Source organism: Falco peregrinus, chromosome 4 (genome assembly GCF_023634155.1).
Source record: "Falco peregrinus isolate bFalPer1 chromosome 4, bFalPer1.pri, whole genome shotgun sequence".
Taxonomy (NCBI): domain Eukaryota; kingdom Metazoa; phylum Chordata; class Aves; order Falconiformes; family Falconidae; genus Falco; species Falco peregrinus.
In genome coordinates, this window is record NC_073724.1 from 50,832,128 (window position 1) to 50,845,287 (window position 13,160).

Genomic DNA, 13,160 nt, shown 5'->3' on the forward strand with positions numbered 1-13,160 from the left:
ATAGAAAACAAATTATTGTTTGCTTTTAGTATTACAGGATATAATATTTATTGTTCATTAGTCCTATGGTCAGTGTATCAGGTACTGTACAGTAGCATACTATAGTACATTCTTCCTGTCTGGAGTGGATTTGTGGTTACATCATAGTTGTACTTCCTACATGGTATGTTCAGTCTGTGGAGAGACAAATATCTTAGCTTTAATTAGCTTAAAAATGTCATTGTTAGCATATACAGTATTTGTGAGTCTCTATAATTCTTGCTTAAGATGTTTTGAAATCACAGATAATACATAGGAAGAACACAGATGCACTATATTCTATAGAAGTTGTGGTGTGAGGCTCTTTACCACTGTATCTAAATTCCTTCCCAAGTATTATATATTATTTGAGGTTGGGTTTTGGGGGTTTCTCCCTCCTTCTCCCAGGGCAAACTATGTTGAAAAAGTACCAGCACACCTTTCTGTGTGCCTTTCCTATACATTAATGGCGTTGTTCAGTGCTAGAAAGTCAAGGATGCTTGTCACCGTTCTTTATCCTTGTAAGATGTTCCATGGTCTTTGAATACACAAAAGAAAGCTTATGTTGCCTGCACAGCCCAGCTATTCCCATTTTGAGGACATTTCTCTTGTACTTCAGAAGCACCATGTTTGTCCTGTCGGGGCTTTGAGTGCTTTTTGTTACTGAGCTTGACCTGAAGTGTCTATTACTGTGAGGAACTGGGGAGGGAAAGGAGGACCTTCAATGTGGCATGGTATTGTAAAGGAATAAAAAAATGTGATTATGGAGGTCTTTGCTGCTGAGAAAATTGTCTGCTGCTCTGTGCAGTTGTTAGAATTTCTAAAAGCTGGCAGATCTGTGTCATCTTTGACACAGAATAGCACCCTAATACAGTAGTTGTAGTGGGATTAATTTCTTCTGGATTTAGACATATACCCTCTTAACCTCTATATCACAGCTAGTCATCATAAGCTCCCTTGGAGCAGGGTAGCCTTTAATAAACTTTGTCGACCGCTTACCTAGGGGTAAAAGTCCATTTTCTCATTTTACCTGACAAAAAATACCTAATACATTTTTTCCAGTCCACACTCAAACCATTTTTGCATTTTTCTCTGGAGTATAGAAAAAGGGAAAACTTCCTTTATGGGTACAAAGCCTAGCAAATTATGTAATCAAAGCGTGAGAGCTGACATCCTTATGGGTTTTAATAAGCTTAACTTCTTCTGGTGGTGACTCTGGTAGAGCCACTGTAAGGAGCTGGCCTTTCCTGCTCTTTTTATCACTCCTTGCACAACCAAGCAGTTTCAGTGTGGTTCTAATATGAGTTTGTTGCTGCTGGTTACTTTGAGGTGATTGGGAAAAAAGTGATGGCGAACAAGCGTGGTTTATATTAATTCTTTCTATCCCATCATCTTCAGTGCAGGTGAGACTGGCAAAGCACAAATGTACAGTGATCCTTCAGGGTGTGTGGTAGCACACACGCTTTCTTGGGCACTCCGTTTCTGCCCTTTCTGTTGTTCAAAGTGCAGAGTGGGGTTGGGCATACGTGTTAGTGCAGCTGGGTAGTATATTGCCATTGCAGATGCTGCTGCTTGTGCATTTTCCTTAGTAGATACCAAGCGAAGAACTGAGAATGAGCTGATATTTTGCATAAAATAATGTACTTTTTAAAAAAAAACAACAACTTTTTGTGGTATCATTGGTTTCAATACATGCAAATATAGACATATACATTAGCAGACATATAGATGTGTGTGGGGGGGTATTTAAAGTTAAGAGGAAATAAGAAGGTTAATTGGGAAAGCACTAATGACATTGTACCTTAGAGGATGTATTTTTGAAGTTTATCTTTCAGTCAAGACACTGAAAGTTCTTGATAATTTGCTGGATGTTTCTGTGTGTAATTTGTAAACTTTTTTTCACTGTTGTTCCCTGCCATAGTAAATTTTATTATTTAAAAGTAAAATGACAATTACTGCTTGTATTGTTACATATGTTTTATTTAGCTAGTTAATTACTCCATTTATTAGCTGTTAACGTGTTTTATCTAAAACCAAAGGAAGAAGGAGGCTAGCCTAAAGCTCTCTTCTGTTCAAATATACTGCTTCTCTTATATTTTGGTGCTAGCTGGTTCACTTCTTTCAATGCTGTGCAGTGTCACCCCATTTCTTTATTTCTTTTTTTTTGGTTTTTTTTTTTCATTTTTTTGTGTATATACTGCATATTTATACATAGTGAGCTTTTGGTTTACTGCTCTTGTGTCCACAGCTTTTATAATCCCTAGTTTCTTGACATGGATCTGCAAACTATTATAGAAGCCAAGCACAAATTTTGAACATTAATAGAAACAAGCTTTGATTAAGATGAAACAGAGCCAGTAGAGGCTATTTGTTCTAATGCATCAGTGTTAGAAAATTGCGGAGAACATGACAAGAGATGTGGTCTTCCTGATGTGCTAATGGGAGTGAGGCAAGTGCAACCTGTGTAGTATGTACCTCGTTCACTGATGAGCAGGGACCGTTAGTCCCACCAAAGGAAGCCACTGACAAAAAGGTCAGAGCACATTCTCCTGAGCAGTCATGTTGGATTTGAGTTTTGAGGACTGAGTTTCCTTCCAGGCAGTTCCACATGGGCTCCTTTTTCCTATCACTGGGACCTTTTGTTTTCAGAGGTCTCCTATTAGTTTCCTAAAATGAGAACAGCTTGTCCTTGATATCTCTAATAATTTATTTTTCTAAGCAATTAAACTTGATTTCTTAAAGCTATAGCAGCTTCCTCATTAAAGAGAATGAATCACTGCATAAAAAATGCAAAGGCCTTGAATGTGAAAGGTTTGCTCAAGTTTCATTTGATTTCAAGTAAAGGCTGTAGGGCTTGAGGAAAGCAGGGCAGGATCAGTGCCTGAAATTGCGTTGTCTCCACATGAAACCTATTACAAGAATAGACCATTCCCAACAGCCATACTTAGAGAGCCTGAGCATCCTTTTCCCAAACAAGCAGCCAGCCTGAGGGGTTTTGCATCACCAGCTTGTAGAACCAGATGCAAATGCAGGTATCCTGTGGCTTGTACACCTGCTGCTAAATATTTAAATGTGTATGGAGATCACATAAATTTCTTAGTGTTTTGTGAAGATTTTCATGAGAAGTTTTATCATTTAGAGCACTTCTGTAATTTGAAAATCAGAGTTTTCATGGCCTGTACTTACCGTCCCATTTTTTTCATTGTTAAATACAGCAGTATTATCATACCAAAAAATAATGTTTTCCTTAATTGTAAATGTTCATTTCCATATATAAGAAAGTTTTATTTTCAGATGTTCACCTTTTTTATTTCATACATAAAAATAGGCTTTCTAAAAACAAAAATGTCCTTCCCAACCTTGAAAGTTATGAGGGAAAGAAAAGACAAAGGTTTTTCTTTTCTAACTGGAAATCTTGCATTTCATGTGTTGGGGTTTTTTTTGTTTGTTTGTTAAATTTTGCCGACATTTAACTTTAAAATGTTCCCAGACATTTTTTGTTTGTTTTTTAAAACATCATGAAGCTAAAGAATGAGGTCTATTGTGAAAGACTTTGAAAGTGTTTCAATATAGTGTTATTACAACATGATGAAGTCATGTTAGCAAATTCTGAGATTAAAGAATTTTAAAATGGATGTTTTAGGCTTCTGTATCTACTTTTAGGCTTTTATGTTAGTGATCACAGCTCATAGCAGTCATCATGAATCTTAATTGACAAAATCATGGAAACCAAACATTGACTTTAGTGGGACTTTACTACCGTTTACAGTTCTAAGTACCAATGTAGCCGGTTGGTGAGAAAACCTTTATGTCACTGAAAGATACAGTCTCACCCAAAGGCACATGTATAAACACTATCTTTGCAGCTTATTTTTGAGACAGAAATTTGCATACCGCTTCAAAATAGTTTTAATGTTTTTCCATTATCTATAATTTTTAAAAATAGGGAAGATGGCAGTATTTCCCTATTATCTCATTTATAATCCCACAAAAGTTATAATTTCAAGTAGTTTTCAGGGGAACTACATGAAAGAAAAGGAGGAGCAGGACAAAAGATACCAATACTAGCTGAATTTCTTAAGAATTTAGATGTTCCCTTACACTGGAGTGATATGTGAATTATTAAGTAAAAATGTCTAGGTGAACCTGCTTCTGCATGGGGTTGAACTAGATGGCTTCCAGAGGTCCCTCCCAACCCTGTCCATTCTGTGATTAGAATTATTTAATAGGTGATAGGAATATTTAATGTTTTTATTAAGCATTTATTTTCAGAAACATATATACAGTTAAATCAAACCAACAGCAAAATAAGCCAGGAACAGGGGAAAAAAAATTGTTCTAGTTAAACCAAATATGATTGACTGTTGTGCTTCTCTTTCTTTCCTTGCCAGGATTACACTTTGACTATGTATTTTCAACAGTACTGGAGAGATAAGAGGCTGGCTTATGCTGGCATACCTCTCAACCTCACGCTTGACAACCGAGTGGCAGATCAACTCTGGGTGCCTGACACTTACTTCTTAAATGACAAGAAATCATTTGTGCATGGCGTTACCGTGAAGAATCGAATGATTCGCCTTCACCCGGATGGAACGGTGCTTTACGGCCTCAGGTCTGTACTGCCATGATGAAGATTTCATCACTGTTGTTATGTATGGTTGATATTAGCTTCCTGGTACAAGGTTATTACAAACATTGGGTAGCGTATTATGTAACCTTCCCTGTAACTCTGAAAGATGCCTGTAGAAAACAAATGACACACTGGATGTTTCTTAATTTTGCCAGAAGCGCCTTCAGTCAGGTTTTATCTGTTTCTGGAGAGTCACCATATCTGGAAAGCCCACTGGCTACAGGAAGCAGAAAGGCAGCATTAACTGTAAACCTGAAAATTTTGTCCAGAATACAGGCGGTAAGATTGAATGTGGATGCTTATGTTGTCTCTTGATGTGTCTGTAGTTAATAAAGGAAAAGCTGCAAGCAGCCCTGGTTGAATGGAGTCAGCCACAGTTAAGACCACGACTGTGGGTACCTTCAGTGATTTCTACAAGCATGAATCAGCACTGCAATGTGTTGTATTTCAAACCAGAGGTACAAAGTGATCTTACATTATCCTACTTTCTACCTATTTTAGGCTTGACCTGTGTTTTCTGTGCTTTCTGTCATAGCTTTTATGGTTATGAATGCTGAAAAATCCTTCCCTTAAACTTAACTACACCAGCAAAACTCTTAATGGAAGACTGTAGTATCAAAAAGTTGCTTCCTTTGGATGGGTTACTCCATTTGCTCCAGTGGTTTAAACTGTACCAGTAAAACAAGTCTTTGTCAGTGGAAGCTCCATTTCAAAAAATACAACTTTCTTGTATTTTTAAGCATAGATGGTGCTCAAAGCTGCTGCACGTAGGTGGTGCAGGGTAAAGAGTCCCCAGTATAAAAATGGATGAGATCTGAAAGGCGATGCAGGTGGATTATGTGTCTAGTATTATTATTTTACCTGCTCTTATTTTTTATCAACAGTTAACTTTTTGCTTGATTTGGGTCTTGTCCCCTCACCTCTTTAACTCCTATTACATATCATATATGGGCTATAATTGGATGAACCCTTCTAGACAAAATAAAAATAGACTCAGCCTAATATGAAACTTTACAGGAGTTTAGGGCGTTCAGGAAATATTGTCTCATAATTAACTGTTTTTAGCAAAAAGAGGCTTTCACCTCGCATGTTGTTGACGGAGTATGGAACACTTCAGGTTTACCGTTCTTTCCACAATTACTTAAATTTCAAAATATGATGCATAATATTTTTGTTTCCTTTATCTCAAGAACCATCCCCACCACCAATGTAATAAAAAAAATGATGGAGGTTAGAACTCTTGTGATCGTAATAATGTATAAAAGTCTTTCTGTTACTCTCAAAACATTTTGAGTCATTCAGGTGAGGAATATCTGTCATAAAATAGTGTATCTGAGTAAGTTAGCTTCCTCTTCTGCAAAATGTAGATGTCCACAAGCAGATTACATTTCACTTGATAATATTTGCTTAGCAGTGGCTCATGTGTGCCATACTTCTTTCCATTCCCTTTCCTCTAAAAGTATGCAGTATCCAGGGTCATATATCCATGCCATGAAGCAGCTGAGTTACTTAATGAAAAATGACTGCCTGAAATTAAATCTTGGCGAGATATAGGACATTGTGATTGGAAGGAAGAAAATATCTGAGCCTTAGCCCCATTGATTTTAGACTTGTGCTTTTTGCAAAGCAGTTCCGCAAAAAATAAATAGCAAAAGTGATCCCGAGGCTGCGCTGGCTCTATATTGTCTTCGGAACAATGTAGAATTTATCAGTTTTGAAAGACTTGACCTTCAGTTATCCAAGATTTCTCTCTACTTCAGAGAAAGCTGTTTGCTACTACAAGCAAAAATCTATGAGTTGGGGAATGGAACAGTAGCTTTTTGAAGTTCAACCCATTTCTGAGGAATTTTTTTCTTTGGGCACGACAGTGACTTTGTTCCACCTTGTTCAGAACAATATGCGATACATATTATGATACATTTTTTTTTCTTAAAATACAAAAAAGGAAATAACGTCATTATAGACTGCAGATCAAAAATAGTCTTTCCAACTGCTTGTGTGTTTGCCATATATAGACCTCTTGTTCTCAGGCAGTACAATGCTAAATGTTATAAATAAATAGAGTGAAGGAATATATGTACTTCATGTGAAAGGAATCATGTAGTTATCACCCATATATAAAACGTGATGGATGTTTGCAAGGTAAAAAGGTTAGTGTCTGCGATCATTCAGACAAGGCAACTGCACTTAATGGTGTTCTTTTCTTGTTGGATGTATTTTTGTATCAAGATGAAAAGAGGATCAGATTAGCCATCAGGACTGTGGTGTAGTCACATAAGAAGTATTTGTATTGCTTAGACTGATTTATATTGTAAACGTTATATCCTTTTGTTTGTGCAGCATCTTCCAGTGCATCACAGGTGGGGTTCTATATGATATAGCAATACAATCAAAGGCAGTCAGCCCAGTAATAAAGAAGCAGAGAAGGATAAGAGAATCTATAACCAGAGGAAAGATAACTGGAGTAGGGAATTTTAATCAATTAAAAATATTTCCTTTGTGTATTGCTTTCACCCAAAATGTATCCATATCTGTGTACTACTTTATCTGTGTCTGGCTCATAATTGTTTCTCTGTCACTGCTGTGATGATGAGTTCTTGAAACCTTGTTGTCCTGCTGTGCCAGCCAGCATCCCTTCCCATAAAAAATAAACCTGCTCTTCTTGGGAGTGTGCACAAGCCTGAGCAATGAACATTTGCTTTGGTGAGCATTTGTGCAAGTTAAATTTAATTGCTTGAACATTCATCCAGGAAGGACCCCTGAGCACTCAGCTTACTTCGGTTGAATGGGGTGAATATATTTCTATCTATAGCTATCTGTATCTTGTTTTCTAGTGGATAGTTATGAAATTAAAAACATACATTTTGCTGTAGTGTAAAAAGTTGCTTGAGCAAGAATGTGCAGTTTCTGGTACTGGAATTTGTGACAGAAGTGCTATGGTATATGAACAGGCCAAAATAAAAATACATTCCTTAAAAAGTTGTAAGGCAATTAATATGTTGAATGCAAGTTTGCCAGCTGCGTAATTTTTAATAATTCTGTCAAATTAATAATTTATAAGTGCATGTGTTCTCTATGGCTGGCATTTAAAGCTAGTTATACAACAGAATAGTTAAGATTCTGGTACCACACTCCCTCTTGTATCAGCTTAGCTCATGTGGATTCTGCTGCAGGATATTAAATGAGACCTGGATCAGTACAGAGGAATGTCCTAAAGCATGGGATAGAAACCTCACAGCAGCAATGCTGAAGTGTGCCTGCTTGTTTTACTTCGAGCACAGTTATCAGTTGATTCAGGAGCAAGATCATTTGATTGCACAATCAGTATGGCTTTGTAAAGCTGATCACTGCTAGGACCTTCATCAATGATCACAGATTTAAGACTGTGTTTTCCTGGAAGACCCTGTGCTAGTCCTAGTTTTATATACTTAGCTAGAGCTGCTAGTGGTTGTCATACTGAGGAAACGTTCATCTCCATAATTAATAGCCCTGTGTCTAGCAGCTTGCCTTGAGGGCCCAGAAGGGCATTTGTAAATGTTGATTGCAGAGATATCCCCCTAAACTGCAGTGCAGCTGAGGAGTTGCTGTTTCTAAACTATCCCAGCCCACTGGGACATGTGTTAACAGAGGAACCAGACCATCTCCCAGCAGGTAGCTGGAGGAAAGTTGACCTAAGTATCCTCCTGTGTTATGATACTTGGTACCTGAAAGCCTGTGGACTAACGTAAGGATATTCAGAGGACACTCAGAGTGAAGAGCAGTGGCTCTTCATGCCGTAGATAAGGCTGGGAAGGACAAAGATCAGCTGTGTGCCTTTCTCACTGGCTACTGGTAGGAACACAAGTGAGAAGATAATGCCAAGTAGCAGATCCTTGAGCTTTTTCCTCTCCTAGCTCACACATTGCCTTTGTGCTTATACAACCATCTCTCCCTGTGCAAAGAAATTATAATGTTTTCTTGCAAAAGCACCTTCTCAGTCAGAGAAGGATGACCTCTGAGATACTTGTAATACTCTTAATCCCTTCCTTTGGATATTAGGTGGTTATCCATCTGAAATAACCTGTATGGTAAGGATAAGCATTCTTTCTTTCCTTTTCTGGGAGATTGGATAGGGCATTCATAATAACAGTATCGGCAGGGTGGGGGGGTGGGGGGGTGGGGTGTAGTGTGGAAGAGGTGAAAAATGCACCTAACTACTTTTCTCCTTTTTATATGTTGTCCCTGAATTTTAAAGTAGTTTAGCAGATGAGAAGACTGTAATTTCAGAAAGTTAAGGGATTAAGGAGGAAGCTTTAAAACAGAGGAAACACATAAACAAAACCCTAACACTGAGAGTTCCAGCTTTTAGAGGTACATTTAAGGCATTTTCCCTCTTGTATTGTTAGCATAAATTATCAGCAGAATGTTATTTGTTCAGGAAATAACTGTGTACAAGATCCATTTCATGTTCGTATCAGAAAAGGATCTGTAAGGAATGGACCTAGTCAGGCCCAGAAGATAATTTACATGTGAAATTTATATGAAGCCATTATAAAGAAAATGATGCATAATACTGTAGATACTCTTGATGAAGGCTGTGATTCAGCAAAACACTGGAATATACTGAAGTTTAATCGTGAGCATATGGTTGTATCTGTCTAAAAGTTACTACAAAAATATAAATCCATTAATTTAAAAATAAAGAGCCAATGCTCTGTGAAGCTGTTAATACAATTGTTTTGGTTGTGCATGTGTATTGTTGATGCTCCTGATATACAAGAGCTTGATGAAAAATGCAGATTCATCAATAGTGAAACGTTCTGCAAATTCATCCTTAGTGTGCTAAATTGTCTTCATTGGCAACAGGGAAGCAAAAATATATTGTTATTTGGGTAGAAAATTTAAAATTCAGTATGGCACTTCTTTGCAAAATCCTCTTTAAATTTGAAAACTAGAGAAGTATACTCAGCTTTGAAACAAAGGGTCTTGCTGGACTTGAAACAATTTTTCAACATTTCAGTTTTTTTCTGGAGCTGCCACAAAACGAAGGAATCAGTTATCCACACAGCTGTAGCCATTTTGACATTTGTAGCAGACTTTTTTGCTTCATATTTTCTGATATGAAGTCATATTTTTTAATCTCAGCAAATGTTTGTGTAATATTTGCCTACGCAGATAGGTCCATTGAACCCCAAAGGGACTGGTTGCATAAGGGTAAGTCACAGTGAGTTGTTCCATTGCAGTCAGCGTAACTGCTGTTGTATTAAGCTGCTGCTCAATGTAAAACTATGGACCAGATTCTCAACTATTGGAAGCTATTCTGCAGAGAGTCCTCACTTTGAAAAATAAACAACAACAAAACCTGGATTATTGACTGTACAGTAATTCTATTTGATGTTTGTATTTCAGAATCACAACCACTGCAGCTTGTATGATGGACTTGAGAAGATATCCATTAGATGAACAAAACTGTACTCTGGAAATAGAAAGCTGTATGTACATAAGAAAATGCATGTAAAACCTAGTTCAGATGCGAGGCGGTTTTCTTTTTATAGAACTGTGTAATATTTACACTGGTGTGTATAAACACTATGTGAATCATGTAATTATTACCCTTTGGATTTTTTGTTTGTTTATTTGACTTTTTAAAAAAACATGAGAGGCCATCCATTTCTAGATGGATGGATACATCCTAGAAAAACAGGTTTAGGCAGAATGAAGTGATTTATTGCTCCAGCCTGACTTGGCAGAGGCAGTGACTGGATGCTTATCTGCAACACAAGAGAATGAATGCTCATATTTTAATCAGATTAATTTTCAAGAGAGCAAACAGTGTGATATCATTTTCTTTCAGTATGCTTTATTATGCATGGATGATCTTGCCGCAAGAATCCCCCTGGGCTTTCAGATTGGCCCCATTTATGATTTGCAATGTGTTCCAAACGGAACCAGATTCTCTCTTCCACCTAGTCATGTCCTAGGGTTGCCATATTCAGATACATGTTTGCGGTTCAAGAGTTCCTGCTCCATATCAGCTACTGGCTAGAGATTGTGGGCCATATACAGAAAATACTAGTATACCCGTGTAATATATACCCCTGTGTATATTTAACTGTAGTCTTCCACTGCAGAAGCTAGTGGAAATGGTACAACTCATGCTTTTTAGCTTGAGTGGAAAAGATCTGCCCTAATTATGCTTGTCTATATTAATTGAATAATCTACTTTCTTCTAGTGATTATCAGCATAAATATACACTTGGTTTCAGTGCTAAATGTGTATGATGTCTTAAATCATGCTAATCTGCAATTTTTCAGATTATTGGGTAACATTTTCTGTCCCATTGAGGTCATTAATTCCTATGATAGAAAAAAAAATCAAACAAAAAAGAAACAGTATTTTACCTCAAATTCCTAGGCAGACTGTAATGGCATAGCTCTTCAGGAGACCTTCCCACAGGCATACAGAACAAAATACCATACTCCACGCTAGCTGTTCTGATTCTTTTCATTGTTTCAAATGACAAACAGCAGGTACTGTGTTTGAAGCTACATTTGAGGCTGCTGTTATTTCTGACTTACCCTCCTGCAGATGGCTACACAACAGACGACATAGAGTTCTACTGGAGAGGTGGAGATAATGCAGTCACTGGTGTGGAGAGGATTGAGCTTCCTCAGTTCTCCATTGTGGAATACAGACTGGTGTCAAAGAATGTTGTCTTTGCCACAGGCAAGTATTTTCATTTGCCCATTTAGTCTTTGATTTCCTTATGTATGACAATTCTGTTTTATTAACCATAATTAGTCATTATTAATCATTATAATATATAGTCTGTGTTGTGTGTTTGGCTAAAGAAATTACTTACTTGATAAAGCCTGGAGGTAGGAGCTCATTAAATACCATTTCTTGTTTATTTTTCTTTTTCTTGTGTGTGTGTGTGTGTGTGAGAGATACTTCACTAGACACCTAAATATCTGTGATCTAAATAAATATGAAGTCATTCACCTCTGAATCATGAGTTTAAATGTAGCCTAAAGGGTTACTGATCATACATACGTGTGTTTTGGCATACTAGGTCAAAAAGTTTTATGAACACCTGCCTGCAACTTTGCAGTGTGTGTTTTGTTGTAGTATAGTGAATGTAATGTCTTTTGTATCTTGATTTACACTGACGGGTGTATAGTACTGTACACATAGCCAGTGCTTTTGTCATCATTGTTAAGATGGTAAAATTAAATCCCTGGGTTTCCTCCTCGTTTCCTTAAAGATGTAATAGAAGTTACTGGTAACTCACAGCGATGGATGTCTTCAGGTGATAAAGCACAATGTTGGTTTACACATTTAATGTCAGACACCAGCATAGGAAAACATTGTTACATGTGACAAGGCCAAAGCAACACAGAAGTCCATCAGTAACTGTGGGGCCACTATTTGGTACCTCCAGATTTTCAGTGCTCTTCAGACTGCAGGAGTGTGCTGTTCCATCTGTCCCAGCACACTAGAACAAATGAAGCACAGCTCTATTATGTTTGTAACCATCACTTCACCCACTCTTTGGACGCAGCATCTGTTTCAAAGTACACAGAAACACAAGTTGTATTTCAGAACAAAATGTAAATATTGCTGGGATTGAAATTAATATGAGGGGGTTTGCCAACTGCTGCTGTTCTTGTTTATCATTGTGAATGGAAGGTTTTTTTCTATAGAGAAACAGATACTCTAATCCTATATCCTTCCATTCTGCAGCTGGTGTCACCTTTGGCAGCCAGGGCTTACCTGCCCCTCCAGAGGACTGGATATGCTTTTGTAGGATGGCTCTTTTGGACAATGATGAGAATACAGAAAACTTATTTGGGAAACTTTCATGACGGTCCAAAGCTACCTTTAGTTCAGTATGAAATATTTCAGTACAGACATGATTAAGTAATTTAGACATGACAGAGATTTATTAAATTCAGGAAAAAAAATAAATCCAGAGATCTGTGAGACAAATATGAGGGAGAATGAAAACTAGGAGTAGACATTTATGTGACTGACCAAATTTTCAGAATCATAACAGTTCTTTCCAAAATAACTTGTAGGAGTAAAAAAGTCTCATGCTTCAGGGTTTAAGACAGCTTGACATTAGCAAGTAGGATGACACAGTCACAGATTACTCCATATTTCTTGTACCAGTTTCTGAAGCAAATAATTTTTGTCACTGATGAAGTCACAATACTGAATTTACTATTATTTTAGTACAAGACATTTTGAAAATGCCTCATTAATTATGAAATTTTGTGACCCAAGTATTTCCATGCAGGCAAAACATCACATTTGTTTTTCTAAACCACACATCCTAAATCTGAAACATGCTAGTGGATCTGATGGATAAAGTCAGCACACTCTTTTCAGATTTCTTACGGTCCTAGTAATTAGGGCCAGTTTCTACATTTTTGTGGAAAATAAGTCAGGCATGGTTGTTTGGCTTTGAGGTTATTGAAGTCTTGAGGGGAGATATTAGTACTTTGAGCGCAGTATCTCAAAGAACATTTC

At 37.2% G+C, this 13,160-nt stretch overlaps 1 protein-coding gene across 3 annotated transcripts in view; it reads left to right on the forward strand.

The window, feature by feature from the left end:
- Window positions 1-13,160, forward strand: part of GABRB3 (gamma-aminobutyric acid type A receptor subunit beta3) — a 199,909-nt gene that overhangs the window by 160,775 nt on the left and 25,974 nt on the right. For all 3 annotated transcript variants that reach the window (XM_055802675.1, XM_055802677.1, XM_055802676.1), the window contains 3 exons: window positions 4,410-4,630; window positions 10,037-10,119; window positions 11,217-11,354. In XM_055802675.1, coding sequence (XP_055658650.1) covers window positions 4,410-4,630; window positions 10,037-10,119; window positions 11,217-11,354 — 442 coding nt within the window. The remainder of the gene's footprint in view (window positions 1-4,409; window positions 4,631-10,036; window positions 10,120-11,216; window positions 11,355-13,160) is intronic.